General features: G+C 37.9%; 1 protein-coding gene across 2 annotated transcripts in view; it reads right to left on the reverse strand.

Annotated features, from left to right (window-relative positions):
- USP6NL (USP6 N-terminal like) overlaps positions 1–16,457 on the reverse strand; it is a 161,116-nt gene that overhangs the window by 98,490 nt on the left and 46,169 nt on the right. Inside the window, exon 2 of one of the 2 annotated variants that reach the window (XM_040968261.1) lies at positions 12,394–12,500. The exons of the other annotated variant lie outside the window; for it this stretch is intronic. Within the exon in view, the coding sequence (XP_040824195.1) occupies positions 12,394–12,466 (73 nt within the window). The 5' untranslated portion in view covers positions 12,467–12,500. The remainder of the gene's footprint in view (positions 1–12,393; positions 12,501–16,457) is intronic. 2 annotated transcript variants of the gene reach the window in all.

The following is a 16,457-nucleotide window of genomic DNA, read 5'->3' on the forward strand; positions in this document are numbered from 1 at the left end:
TATGTGAAACAATTTGCATTTACTGATTACAAAAGCCAATCCCCAAAATAACATAATACATAATTCCATTTATATAACATTCTCAAAAAGACAAAATTGAGAGATGGAGAATATATTAGTGGCTGCAAGTGATTCGAAAAGTTCAAGGACAATAGGTATGACTAGAAAGAGGTAAACTAGAGAAATCTAAGGTGATCTTGACCCTGATGTTGGTTACACAAATTCACAAAAAATTACAAAGAACTACATACACGTATGCATATGTAACAGGTGCATGAAAGCTGGTTATATATGAATAAGATATGAACTGTACCAAGGCCAAAATCTTGGTATTAATATTTAATTAATGTTATATTTATAGTATTTTAAATTATATAAAAATATCCCTATGGGGGAAACTGAGAAAAGGGTACCTGGGAAATCTCTAACTATGTTTTGACAAACTTACTATGAATATATAATTGTTTCTTTTTTACAAGGTAACAGCTGTTTGAAAAAAAATCCCATAAAAAATAAACCCATTCAGGCCTGGCACAATGGCTCAGCTGGCTAATCCTCCCATTATAAGCACTGATACCATATGGGTATCAGTCCCAACTATTCCACATCCCTTCCAGCTCCCTGCCTGTGACCTGGGAAAGCAGTAGAAGATGGCCCAAAGCCCTGGAACTCTGTACCCTCATGAGAGACCTAGAAGAGGCTCCTAGTTCATGGCTTCATATTGGCCCTGCTCCAGCTTTTTGGGGAGTGAACCAGCAGACAGAAGATCTTTTTCTCTGTCATTTTCTTCTCTATAAGATCTGCCTTTTCAATAAAAATAAATAAATCTTTAAAGTGAACAAACAAATGCATTCCTTGCTTTTCAATTTCCTCCCTGACGAGTCTGGGTAAAGTTTTTCCTTTTCAGCTTAGCCCCAAACCTCACAGAGAAAACTCAAGGCTGCACAGAACAGTTGGGATTCAGAAGAAAGCCACTGCTTCCTTGTCCACACTGTACACAGACAACTCAGTCACAGGGAACGCACCCTGAGGGAAGACAGCCTTATCAAGAACAGTCATTCCAGAAAGCCTCTCACTGACCACTTCAGTCTGGAAGATTCAGGACTTTCTCATCATTATTTAAAACTTACAGGAATCTTCAAGCATTCGTTCTTAGACAGTAATTTAGATTAGTTCAAATCACACATTCCAAAAGTAACATCTATACTTTGTTACGTTTCTAATAACTGCAGTGATGAAACTAGCAGATGTTCAGGTAATAGTCATTAGAAAGAAGCTCTCCATGACTGAGTAGCACAATGACCTTTATTAATCACTACATCTGGTGTCTGCCAAATGGGAAACAATACTCAAGCAGCCAATGCTTGAAGGGTAACAACTTATCTGACTGAAGGCACTGCAGCACATTTAAATGACATTTAAATCATATCGAGAGAATCTTACAACCCAACATTTAATTCCAAGAAGTGTTCCAAGCAAAATAACTTCTTGCAAACTTAAACTGTTCTCTAGAGGATGTTCATAATGTCTACTGGGCTGTCTGTTTCAGTAATAAAATAAAATAATGTAAGAAATGAATCCTCTCAGTAATTAGCCAACCGATTAAGTCTATCGATTATCTATTGCACATGTACACATTCATCATTTCAATGATAAGCTATACAGAATGGAATACCAGACAAGCTCATGCACCACTTCAGACTGACTTTTCTTCCGAACAATGAAGGAGTTGCCCTCCCTGGCCTCTAGATGCTCACAACTTAATAAAGGAGACAGACTTTTAAAAATAATCACAAATATATCCCACACAAGGTATACCCAAAGAGCTATTCTAAATCATTTCTAGGTAAAACTTGATACCTCTGCTCTATCCATGCCCAGCTGTATCCTGTGCCACCTCTAAAGCACCTCAAAAAGCAACACAAGATACCGAAGCAATACTCCACAAGATATCTGTGTGTCTGTCTTTGGTTACACTAATCATATAAGCGTGACTTACATGTTGATTTTGTGGGCACAGTGGACTAAGGCACAGTACTGGTTCTAATCCTGGCTGCTCCACTTTCATTCCAGTTCATCGATGCAGCTGGGAAGAGAGCAGACAGTGGCCGAAGTATGTGGACCTCTACCATTTACATGGAAGACCCAAATGGAATTCATGACTCAGGGCTTCAACATGGCCTAGGCTTGACTGCCAGCAGACAGCAGTCCAATCTCTCTCTCTCTCTCTTTCTCTCCTGTCTTTACCACTCTACCTATACCTCTTTCATACATCTTTTTAAAGACATAACTGGTCCACTTTTTTTATTGTTAATAACATTGTATTATGTGATACAGTTTTATAGGTGCTTGGATTTCCCCTGCTCCTTCCACAACCCTCCCCCAATGGTGCATAACCACCGTTCAAGTTCAGTTGAGATTCCTTCATTGCAAGCACATACCCAGCTTTGAGTCCAGCATCTTATTGTCCTGATAACATTTAATGGCTTCTTGAGGAGGCCTTCCCTGGTCTGAAGGCAAAGCTAACATAGTAAAATCCTAGTCAGTTAAAAGCCCCAACAAAACATCAGCATCAATATATAGTGTTATGCAATTGATTGACATAGTATTGAGTAAACAATATGTTAAGAATAATGCAAGTTCAATTTTTCGAAACACATGTGTTAAGACAGTATCAATGACAGGATCAAAAAAAAATACAGTTTAAATCAAGGCAAACATGTGGTATCTAACCTTTTGGGATTCGCTCATTTCCCTTAGCATTATAGTTTCCAGTTGGGCCCATTTTGCCACAAAGAACTGCATTTTGTTCTTTTTAATAGCTGAGTAGTATTCCATGGAGTAGATGAACCAAAGCTTTCTTATCCAATCTTCTGCTGTTGATGGGCATTTCAGTTGCTTCCATGTTTTTGCAATTACTGATTGTGCTGCTATGAACATAGGGGTGCATGTTGGTTTGTTGTGAAACAGGTGCTTTGGATATATTCCTAGGAGTGCTATTGCTGGATCATATGGTATGCAGATTTTAAGTTGTTTAAGCGTTCTCCATACTTACATAGGTGATAGGGGGCTAATCTCCAGGATATACAAAGAACTTCAAAACAACCAAAACACCAAAACAAACAAGCCACTCAAGAAATGGGCACGGGAAATGGGCAAATATTTCACAAAGGAACAAGCCCAAATGGCAAACAAACATATGAAAAAATGCTCCAGTTCCCTGGCAATAAGGGAAATCCAAATTAAGACATCAAGAGGTACCACCTAACACCAGAAAGATTGGCCCACATAAAAAAGAACACCAACGACACTTGTTGGCGAGGATGTCGGGAAAAGGGAACCCTACTCCACTGCTGGTGGGGCTGCAGGTTGGTACAGCCTTTATGGAAAACTGATCCACTCTTATCTCCATTCTCACACAACACATACAGGTGATAGTATACACTATCCAAAAGGCAGCCATCAATATATGACTTTGGGATTTGCCACTGATACTGTTAGATATGAAGTAACTATATGATCACTATATCATAGGCATACATTTTCTGTACATAAAGCTAAAGTTCGTGTGTGTGTGTGTGTGTGTGTGTTTATTCAGAAGTGAAAAGCAATAGTTTAAAGTAAAAAAAAAAAAAAGGTAAATAACACCTAGAAATAATTGTTATAAACCATGAAGGGGCTAAGGGGCTGGTGTTAGGGTGCAACAGGTTAATCCACTGCCTACAGTGCTAGCATACCACCTAAATGCTGGTTCCAGTCCTGTGCCCTATTTCCTATTCAGCTCCTGCTAATGCATCTGGGAAAGCAGGGTAAGATGGCTCAATGCTTGGGCTCCTGTCACTCATCTGGGACACCCAGGTGCAGTTCCAGACTCCTGGCAATGGCCTGACTCACCTGGCTGCAACAGTCATTTGGGGAATGGACTAGTAGTTAGAAGATGGATCTCTCCCCACCCTACTCCCTGCCCCTTCCTTCCCCCTCTTTCTCTCTCATTCCCACTCGCTTTTAAATATTTTTTTAAAGACAATAAAAACTACTTCACCTATTAAATTAGTTATTTCTTTATTTTTGAAATTTACTTCACAAATGGAAGAATCGGGAGGGGAGGGAGAGGCGGCCTCAGGAGGCTCATCTGGAGCTCAACAGCAAAGGCAGTGATGAAGGCAGAAATGCAACTGATTGACAGAGAGAGCTTCCATTTGGCTCACTCCCAGATGCCCAGCAAGGAGGTAGAACATAACCCAGATCTCCTACAAAGGCAGCAGGAACCCAACTATTGGAGCTATCATTGCTATCTCCCAAAAATCTACATTAATAGAGGTTGGAGTCAGAAGCCACAGTCAAGAAATGAACCCAGTCATTCCGACATGGTATCCTAACCTCTAGGCTAAATACCCATTGCCTCTTTTTTTCTATCTGACCCCACTTTTCCTTTGTTACGATATAATTTCAAGAAATCAGAAACCAAGATGAAGTCAGCACCCTATAAGAATGGGTCATCCAGGAAAAGCATCACTGTGGTGTAGGGTAGCAGACAGTAGCAAAGAGAACTCCCATCCAGCCTTCTTACCATGGAGACAACCACCAACAGAGTGGAGGCTTTTAAAGGAGCACATTTCTCATGCTGACATCACAGATGGCAGAACGGGTTTCAGATTCCCTTCCAAGGTTACCTGAACAAGTGTAGCTTTGATAATAATGGAAATTCTGATTCCATTTCAAAATCTTAAAATACTGACACCCAACAGCATACACTGAACATTTACTATATGCACAGATTAGAACACTACCTATTCTGGGAGAGATTGTGCATTATTGAGAAGAAACTATCCCTATTAAACATTTTCAACAACAAAGGCAGAAACTAACAGAAAAAATGGAACAATTAGCTAGAACAGGATAGTAATAAATGAGTTGGGAAAGGCAGGCTGGAGCTCCAAAAATGCCTGACAAAGGCAGTTGTGCTTCACCCTGACAGCAGTGAGCACTCAAACCTCCAAATTAAAAAAATGAAACACACACATATACAGGACCTGTGTCGGGGTAGGGTGAGCTGCTACTGACAACTCCAGCATCCTATGTTTCAGAGCCAGTTTCAGCCCCAAGCTGTTCAACTTCTAACTGCCTTTCTGCTAATGCAGATGATGCCCAAGTACTCAGGTCTCTGCCACCCATGTGGGAAACCCGGGTGTGCTTTCTAGTTTTGGGCTGTTACAGCCATTTGGAAAGTGAACCAGTAAACACAAGATCACTGTGTATGTTGCTCTGCCTTTCAAATGCTTAAATTAACCTAGTATGTATATAAATAATTTTAAAATATATGTAAGCAACAGCTATATAAAATCCTATCACAAATAATTCTAACATAATTTTATCAAAAAAGCAACAAAACACAGTAACAGCAAAACTAATATACATTATATACAACATATATAACCAATGCACATTAATAAATAAAGTATTTGAAACCTGAATGTCATGCATGTCTGTTTATTTAACAAATAACACACATTTACCATGTTCAAGGCACTGTTCTAAGTACTTCACAAATGTTGACTCATTTTTTTTTAAGGATTTTATTTTTATTATTTTTTTATTGGAAAGGCGGATATACAGAGAAGAGAGACAGAGAGGAAGATCTTCCGTCCAATGATTCACTCCCTAAGTGAGCGCAAAGGCCGATGCTATACCAATCCAAAGCCAGGAGCCTCTTCCGGGTCTCCCACACGGGTGCAGGGTCCCAAAGCTTTGGGCCGTCCTCGACTGCTTTCCCGGGCCACAGGCAGGGAGCTGGAAGGGAAGCGGGACTGTTGGGATAGAACCAGTGACCATATGGGATTCCGGGCGTGCAAGGCGAGGACCTTAACCACTTGCACCATTGCGCTGGGCCCAAATGTTGACTCATTTAATCCACATTTAGCAACCTTACAAGAACTTTTGTTTTCTCAGCTCTTGGTTCAACTTTACATAAGAGGAAGCCAGTGTCAAGAGAAACTAAATAACTTGCCCAGGGTCACATGACAATAAGTAATAAATTAAGGTCTGAACCCAGGCAGTCTAGCTACATAATCTATCCATCAGAACTTTCTGCATTGGCCTTCTATGTACTGTAGATGCAGCTACTACTATAGTTGAGGAAATGATATTTTCATCTTACCTCATTTTAATTAATTACTTAAGTTTAAATAATCACATGTGGTTAGATGGTACCATGTGGCAGACCTATACCCTTTCCTATAGGTCTACCTGATAGCCTCAACAACAAGCAAAAGACGTTGTGCAAGTAGTCCACTGCAGTCAACTGCAGAAGTCTAAACAACCCAAAGAAAATCTTTCAAATATCATGAATTTCAAGTGATAGCTGAAAAATTCACTACCTTACTTTAAAAATCTCTTTACCATTGTTAAGACAATGATATATTAGACAATAAACAAAATAAAAAACAGCATTTTCAAACTATTTTTTTAATTATTTATTTTATTGGAAAGATAGACTTACAGAGAGGAGACACAATGATCTTCTGTCCACTGGCTCACTCCACAAGTGGCTGCCCAGGCCTTCGTTCAGAGCCAATCCAAAACCGGGAGTCAGGAGCCTCCTCTGGGTCTCCCACCTTGGGTACAGAGATTCAAGGTTTTGGTCCATCCTCTACTGCTTTCTTAGGGAGCTCGATGAGAAGTGGAGCAGCCAGGAAATGAACCAGTGGCCACATGGGATCCTTGTGCATGCAAGGCTAGGACTTTAGCCTCTAGGCTACTGTGCTGGGCCAACAAATTTTTTTTAATGGGGTCAATACCGTGATATAGCAAGTTAAGCTGCCACCTTCTACAATATTTGTTATGCAATATGGGTGCTGGTTTGGATCCCAGCTGTTCCACTTCAGATCCAGCTCCCTCCTAATGGCCTAGGAAAGCAGCAGATAATGACCCAGCTGCTTGGGCCGTGCCACCAACATGGGAAACCCAGAAGAATATCCTGTCTCCTCACTTCAGCTCGGCCTTGGTACTGACTTTTACAGCCATTTTGGAAATGATACAGATAATGAAGGATCTCTATCTCCATCTCTCCCTCTATCTTTATAATTCTGCCTTTTACTCAATCAAAAAACCTATTAATTACTGCTCCATAAAATCAAAGTGTACATAAAACTTTAATCAACTAAGTTTGCCCAAAACATACACAATTTTTATTTCAAATACTACATTCCTAAACATACTCAAGGAGTTGTTTCTCAGAATTTTCCTAGTATAAATGAACTGACACTATTCTAAAAGATTTATGGAGGCAGCCATGTAGCCCAGCAGTTAGGAAACCAGTTATGAAGCTTCAACCCCCTACAGGAGTATCTGGGTTGATTCCAGCAACTTGCTAATGCAGACTGAGAAACAGCAGTGTGACTCAGGTAGCTTACTTCCTAAAAGCATCTAGATGGAGTTCCTGATTCTGGGTGCCAGCCAGGCCCATCTCTGGTCCTTGTGGGGATTCGGGAAGTGACTCACAACAGGAGCTCTCAGGCATGCATTCTCTTTCTCTTCCCACCCCCTCTTTCTCTCATTCATTAATAATTACTGAAAGAAGATTAATGAATATCACCCTACTGAATCATTGTCCACAGAGCCACATATTTTGTCCCAGACATGAACATAACCATATAAGAGACCATGAGTGCAAAAATAATTTATAACAATGATAAAAGAAGCAAAATCAATATAAACATTAATAGCAGTTTATATTTAATCTTACAGTTGCATGAATCCTTCCCATGCATTATTTCATTCAATCCTTATGACAAGCATGTGAAATATAAGCTATTATCATTCCTGCTACTCATACAAAGAATCTGATACACAGGGAAGTTAAGGAGTCAGTAAACACATCCAGGACTGAATCCCCAGTCTGCCCTCTAAGAAACCACATTAACAACTTCCTCTGTGCTGCCTTTTCATTTTATTGAGTCACTCACATAACTCCGCATCAACTTAGTCATAAATTGTGAAAATCTTTAAAGGTTATCCATAGGCAAGCCAAAAATTCTGCAAGATTATTGTAATCCAATTTATTACTGTATGTTTAAATGGCAGAATAAACATAGTCAGGAAAGCCCAATACATTGATACAGTAATCCAGAAGAAAAAATAACATAGCTTTAAGAAATACAACGGGGAGCCCAGTATGATAGCCTAGTGGTTAAAATCTTTGCCTTGCATGCACTGGGATCCCATATGGGTGCCAGTTTATATCCTGGCTGCTCCATTTTCCCTCCAGGTCTCTGCTTGTGGCCTGAGAACGCACTAGAAAATGGCCCAAAGCCTTGGGACCCTGCACCTGTGTGGGAGACCTAGAAGAAGCTCCTGGCTTCTGGTTTTGGAGTGGCTTAGCTCTGGCCATTGCAGCCACTTGGGGAGTGAACCAGAAGACAGAAGATCTTTCTCTCTGCCTCTCTTTCTCTTTATAAATCTGACTTTCCAATAAAAATAAGTAATTCTAAAAAAAAAAAAAAGAAAAAGAAAAAAAAGAAAGGAAAGGAAAAGCAAGAAAAGATTTAAAAATGAAAAGAAACAAAAAACAGCATGTCCGGAATCTGTGAGATGCTAGAGACTATCTTATCCTGTAATAAATGCAAAACACCATGACACAGAGACATTCACTGACTTGCCTAAAGTCACATGGTGGTAAAACCAGATGATGGTCTCCTGATATCATCAGTATCTTTCTCACCACAATAGCAATGGCCCTGATCTGTGCTTCACCTTACGAAACACATTAAGGAAATCTTACTAACAGTGCCCAAACCCAGTGGGGAACACAGTTCTCTCTATGGTGTTTGGACTGTATTCTAGAATTTGTATTTAAATGGCACAGTTGCTTCTAGGATTATTCTTCATCACATGGATGATATACTAGACATACAGCAGGTCTAAAGGTGATTCATGCCTAGCACAAATGTTCACTAATATCATTGTTGTTTTTGTGCTCAAGGCCATGTTACTGCCACTGCAATCCCAGGAATTGCAAAAGAAAACAAAAGGAAAAAGGGGCAAATGTGGTAGCTGTTACGGAAGGCACAACTCCCAGAAATCCCCATAGGCTTTTGATAATACAACCCACTGGCTGGATTTTAACTAAGCAAAATGCTACTCCAAACAAAAACAAAGTTTTGTTATTCATAAATACTTAAAAGACAATGGCAATTGAGTACATAGGGAATAATGTTTCCCACGACTGTCCATTTCTCAAATTCTCCTTAAGTAATTCCTTCCATGTTACCTTTTTACTTCCAAGAGCAAACTTTTTGTAAATCAAAATGAACTACAACCCTACAACCAAGTAAACTATTTAAGTGTTACTTCTTTTTTTTTTTTTTTGGCTTAAATTGTCAACACAAATAGTAAACTGTAAGCACATCTGAATAAAGCTGAAAATAATCACCTGATCACTACATGCTATCACAAAGGAGTTATTTACATACAGTCTCTGTTCACTGTCGAAGTGACTGTAATACTTAATTTATATTATGACAACAACCTGCATTACACAAAACACAACTAAAAACCACATTTCAGTTACACTTATCAATTTAATAAACCATTACATCAGAATTTAAAAGGTATAATAATAGAAGCAAAACTAAACTGCTAAGAGGATATAAAGTAGGACTAATTCTGGCTTAGACGTGTGGCAAGGGAAAAAGTCAGGGAGCCTGCATTTGGCCGGGGTGTTGCTTAAGCCTTGAAGGTTGGTCTAATAAAGAACACAACCTGGGGGCCAGGGCAGTGGTTGACATGGTTAACCCTCCGCAAACAGCATTGGCATCCCATATAGGCGCCAGATTATATCCCAGCTGTTCCACTTCCAATCCATCTCCCTGTTTATGAACTTGGAAAGCAACAGAGGGTGGCTCAAGTCCTTGAGCCCCTGCACCATGTAGAAAACCCAAAGGAGACTCCCAGCTCCTGGCTTTGAATCCTCTCAACTCCAGCTGCTGCACCCATTTGGGAAGTTAACCAGCAGATGGAAGATGTCTCTGCCTCTCCACTTCTCTCTGTAGATCTCCCTTTCCAATAAAAATATTTTTAAAAAAGCATACAGCTGTTACAAAGAAGCAGCAGAAAACCTGGCCATCCAGATGGAGTGGCACAGGTAGGAAACTCCAATTGTTATGCAAGAGCTGGCACAGAGAGTGCAGAAAGAGATGCAGCGATATAGCCAGGAAAGCAGGTTAAGTTCAAACTCTAGGCCTATGACAAACTGCTTCAATGGGAGGCTGGAGCACAGTCAAACAACCAATTACCTTTTCACCACCTCCCACACACCTTAACACCTTAAAAATATTTATTCTTTTGGTTTACACAAGGGTTCTTCATGTATGGGCATCCGAGCTCCCTCTACTTTCCCATCTCCTCATCAGCAGCCTTTCAAATAAATAAATAAATCATAAAATAAAGAGGCTTTAAAAAGAACAAGCTTCAGGGGGTTGAGAGAACTTTCATCTCTTCTGTTTTTTTGCAACCACAGAAAATTTTGGAAAGTAATATGATGTAGGCCTGGGATAGCAGTAGTGATGGCTCATGGAATTGGATTCCTATCACTTGTAAAAGAATTGGATTTCATTCTTGTTCCTGGCTCTAGCCCCAGCCTAGCTCCAGACATGATGGACATTTGGGAAGTGGATCAGATGGGGGAATTATTTGGTTTGTTTCCTCTTAAACACATTTTAAGTGTCTATTTTGGTGCAAAATAAAAAACACATTAATGAATAATGTCTTCATTATATGCATTTTCCATTAAATTTTCAAAAATTCCTCTACAAATACTTATATACATAAATGCACACATATATTATGAAAGGCAAAAACAACACTATCATTCTTTTCCCTGGCTACCTCCCATGTAATGATAATTACGACTGGAGTAAGGGGGTAGATAAAAGGGAGACACCCCCTAAAATGCGGAAACAATGCTCTTACCCACTTTCCTTTAGCCCTTTACACTTTATGCCCTAAACAACTATGTAAAAACTATCAAAATAAAATAATGACTTTAAAAATTGTGACTAGAAGCATAAAAACTGCAAGCATGATTGTAGTAAAAAAATAAAAAACCTTATTGTAAAGTCAAAATGCATGGATGTTGACAGTTTCAATGAGAGTATGATTAAGTTCATTTATATTTTTCAAGATAAAAGTAATAAGCTCTTAAAAAAATTAGTATGTGTTCTATTTTAAAAGAACATGGAAGAGAAATGAAGTGCAATAAAGGAAGTAAATAATTGGAAAGTATGGCAAATAATACTACCACATTTCCAAAGGCAGCTGGACAATTTATCTGCTTTTGTGAAATGCATTTTTATTAAATATTTTAAATACCATGTTCACCTATAAAATGAATAGAAAATACTGCATGTCACAATGCCATTTCATATCACCACCCTAAATCATCTTACATAGGAGTTAAGGAACCTTAAACTTTAAAATATTGCCCATATCATGTTAAAGAAAATCTAAAATAATCAATATTTTACATCACCTAAGGTATACTTATACTCTCCAAATCTTTACATAAATACAGAATGACATCATACATCTCACATATAAAAACACTGATAGGCAAATTTATCAACTTTAAACCACAGATTAGTGAAACTATCAATACTGTCACTCTAGCTAATAGCATATATTTCAAAGAATCAATTACCTATTGTTGTTTTTAGAAATTTACTTTCTGAAATGTTCAGCAAGCAATATATACAAGTGTTCCTTCAAAAATGTTACCTCATTTTAAGACCTATGAATCAGGTACGCCACTAAAGCATTCTGAAAATGTATCTCAATATGTGCCATACATATGCTATACACGTATATCAATACATCAAGTAGTTATAAATATAAGAAGGTAATTTTATGCCAAAAAGCACAATAAAATCTACCATTCATTAGCTAAATTCATATTTATAACTATTATCAGTCATTCAAACAAATAACCATCTAGTTCTTCTCCCCTGCTATTGAAGAATACTAACTTGTCCTGATTTCTGATATGCATATTTACATTTCAAAATTAAGAAACACAAAAATTGTTCTGCTGTGGCCAAAATACATGCCAGAGGTATCTACAATGCAAAAAGAAAAAACACTGTTCAGTAGCAATGTTACAAACTCCCCTTATTCCCTGTACCTTTAAACAGTAACCTCTTAATCTGTGTTTAAAAGCAGTAATAATGAGCTGTGTTAACAATTGTGCTACTAACTGATTTCTATCAAATACAAAGCTATGTCCGAAGAGCAAAAGCACATATGAAACCTTGAAACTCCTCTTAAATAGCTGTTCTCCAGATCAGTATTTTACCACGAGTGCCCTGAAGTGTTCTTATGTTCGTACGCTGGGGTTCCTACCTTCCTTCATTGTGGATGCTTTCTGTCTTGATGGTGTCACCAGCTCCTTTACAATCTGCAAGACTTGAATCATTGCTACTTAACAAGCCAAAGACTCCAGCTGCTTCCTACAGAAATCCAACAGGTTTCATCATCAAGAGCTCTTTGCATTTGTTTTCAGAAAGCTCGAGCAAGAACAGCGCAACTTCAGAGAAATAAATGCTTCGTCTCGCTATCCATAAAGCCTCTAAAGCAGTTCATAAGCAACAAGGGAAGGATCAGCTGTATCGTCTTGCAACGATGGATTCAAAATGATTTCAGCACACATGAACACGCATCTATGAAGTCCAAAATGCATTCCTTTGCAAAGTGTTAACTAGCTATAAACAAAACAAACAGTGGGTAATTGTTCATAAATCAGTAAGCACAGTAGAAACATATTCTTGCAAAAGCCATGAAGGAAAAATACAGTGCTATGCTATAAATTCTCATGTAGCAGATCACAGATGCTACGTGAAGTTTTTAAGTAACCAACCAAAACACCATGCACTGTTTAAAGCCTTATTAACTTTTTTCCAATTTCTCAAAAATCTCATATTTAAAATGGAAAATAATATGCAGATAAAAATAAAAATCTATCTTGATAACTCCAAGCTCCAAGATTTGCATAAAAGATAGTTTCCAAAAGCATTTTATAAATTCCTTGTAATCCTCTTCTTCCTCCTACACACACACACACACACACACACACACACACACACACACACACACACCCCTGATATCCTAGCACATGAATACAAGTTTAAGTTCACATGTACCCTAGATTCACTGCTCAACACCAAAGGCATGAACCAGATAATCTCAAAATGTACAACCACTATTTTGCAGGTGATTTTTAACAACCATGTTGCAAAAAAATGCTCAATTAATATTTGATGGTTTTATGATGTATTCTATAAATCACATGGAGGTCCCTTTCAAAGTCAACCTATTGAGTTAATTAAAAATGAAAACTGACATTTAGCTTACTGTGGCTGACTGTTGCATTTATTAACGTAATTCCCCATGAGCAATTTTATTCTCTACTGACTGCCTGCTGCCCTGTCCCATAATTTTTCTTTCTTTACCATTTGTTATTGTGATACTTCTTATATACCATAAAGTAATGAATGCCACCCAAAGCAAATCAAAGGCAATCCCTTTGCCTTCAGACAGTGAAATCTGTCATTTTCCCACTTTCAAGTTGGACACCCAGGGTGAACAGTGAGTCAAGCAAGATTAAACCTAGGATCCAAAACTCAAAAGTCCTTCTGTCTCTGTAATTTAAAATTCTGGGTGAAGTTTTCAGCTCTTCAAAGAGGTGCTACAACGTACACACACACACACACACACATAGACATAGATGTATATATACATATATATATCCACCCATAGCATAGTCTTCATATGGGTGTTAAGAGATGAGTGCTGCAAATCCATTGACAGTAAGAAAATCCTTGCAGATAGAGGACAAAACAGGACAAATAACCAAAAGATCTATTTTCTCTATTGAGCATGCTTGCACTTGAAAATCAAAGTAAGAATTCAGACTGATCAAAGACCAAGTATGCAACCTAAAATCAAAACTGTGCTTCTTAATGAACACCATAAAACTGGACACAGACATGTCAATCAAATTCAAGTTTTCCTAATTCCTTCTATTCCTCCCTCATTTCCTGGTGCAGCTCTGAATGGGTAATAAATGTTAAATATCTGTATCTCTTTTTCATGTTTGCAGCTCCTGACAAATGATATCCTTTCTCCTGGAAAAGGCTTTTCAAAGCTGAATTTCTGTTAGCTTGCTCTCTCCCAGAACTTTTTCTATTTCTGTGAAAGAGAGATAGAAAATACAGGGGAATGGGGAACATGATCTTCTCAATCGACTCAGATGAAGATCTGGTCAGTGAAAGGAAAAGTATCTAAATTCATGTTTCCAAACCTGTCAATGGCAGGAACCTCTATCCCAGTGGTACTAGTGCTGGCTCTGAAAATCAGAATCACACAGAAGCTAGATGGAACACTCTAGTTCACTGCTACCAATCCATAGTTTTCTGCTAAGCAATTAATGGTCTTATTTCTCTCATTTTTTAAAAAGCACAGTATATCAGTAAAAATATGCAATCACAACTGTGGTGCTTATAAGTGAGCTTTGCTCTTCAAAATGCCAAGATCATGAAAGAAAATGACAGAATGAGAAGTCTACAGGTTAGGGAAGAGTCAGGGTCAAGATAAATGCAATCTAATTCCAGCCCAGAAAGAGGGAAAGGGAACTTGTGACAGTTTAGGTCAACTAGTGTGTGAATACTGCACTGGAGTGATTAAACAGAACACACAGGATTTTAGGATATATACCCTAAAGTATTTAAGGGAAAGATTTCAATTGGCACTCTCAAGGTTTAGAAAAAAAATGTTAACAAATAATGATAAAGCAAATATGGTGAAATGTTAACATTTAGGAAATCTGGGTTATAGTATATGAGGATTGCCTATGTTGTTCTTGCAGTACCTTCCAAAAACTGAGATTATCGCAAATTAAAAAGTTAAATTCTGAGTATATAAATGAAGGATCTTCAAAAACTTCAAGAGAAATATACAATAGTAAAAAAAATTTTTTAAACTATGCATGGATTTCCAATTTTTTGCAACAAAATAAACTCATCTTTTAATTCAGTTTTTCCAAACTCTTTCAGTTTCTTCATACCGCATCCCATCAGTCACTGTGACCATAAACAGCTTGGTGAGTCCTGCTCTCTGATGGCAGACAATCCTGCCTGTTTGAGATCACTCAGAAGCACCTTAGTCACTGCGATGTCTTTAATTTGTCATCCTTTCCATATAAAGGATCCTCTAATAAGTACCATATAAACATGTGAAATTTTTATTTGAATTTTCGTTTGAATTTCATTGGTTTATCTACACAATATTTTATGATACAAAAATTTTCTGTCTAAAAGCATGTTTTATTTATTTCCTCATCTTAGATCTTCTTTATATCTCTTTTAAAAGATTTTATAATTTTTTCTTAAATTGTTAACTATACTTTATTAAATTTATGTCTACATGTCTTGTTTTTTTTTCTTGATACAACTGAAAATGGAGTTTCTCTTTAACTGATTTTTTCCTGCTGATATACAAATGACTTCTGTATATTAGTTTTATACGGAACTACATTGTTAAATCATTTTTATTATTATTATTTTTCAACATTCAGTTCCTTAAGGTCAGGGATTTCCCCTTTTATCCTTCCCCACTCCCTCCCTGCCCCCACTGTTTTCCTCTCTATTATAATAATAGTTTTAGTCCCTCAACAGTCATAGTCCATCATTCTGCAATTTAAATGCATCTGACATTGTAGGTATACAGAATGGCATAAAGTCCAGCATTCTAGTGTCAGTAAAATCTTCTTTCTAAAGATTTAGTGAAAAGCAGAGTTGGGGGCACAAGGAGGCAGAGAGATATGCCATGTATTAGCTCAGTTCCCAGACCGCTACAACTCTCTGGGTTTCACGTGCGTGCAAGGGTCCAAGCACTTGGGGCAGCTTCAGATGTTTTTCCAGGTGCATTTACAAGGAACTGGATCGAAAGTGGAGCAGACACAACTCTAACTCAATTTACCTGCAAAACCTTTTCATTTTCTCTACATGAACAAACACATAATTTGTAATACACTTAATTTCCTCTTTCTAATCCTTACATGCTTAATCTCTCTCATTTTATGGAACTAACTAGTACTGCCAACGAAATTTTAGAAAGGAGTAGTTCTAGCAAGGATACTTTTCTAATTGTTTATTTTAAATAGCATGCCTTCAACATCTTCCAGTTTAATTGATACTTGCTTCAGGGTTTCTGTAGATACTCTGTTTCAAACTAGAAAAATTCAAGGCTGACTTTATGTTGCAGCCAAGTAAGCCACGCTCAACATTACCAGCATCCCAGAACATGATCACCCTTTTGGGACCCAGTTATGCCACTTCCAATCCAACTCCCTATTTGCGTTTCTGGGAATACAGCCAAAGATGTCCCAAGTTCTCAAGTCTCTGTTAGCC

The sequence above is a fragment of the Ochotona curzoniae genome, unplaced genomic scaffold (assembly GCF_017591425.1).
Source record: "Ochotona curzoniae isolate NIBS_2020 unplaced genomic scaffold, NIBS_Ocur_1.0 scaffold_4683, whole genome shotgun sequence".
NCBI classification, from domain to species: Eukaryota; Metazoa; Chordata; class Mammalia; order Lagomorpha; family Ochotonidae; genus Ochotona; species Ochotona curzoniae.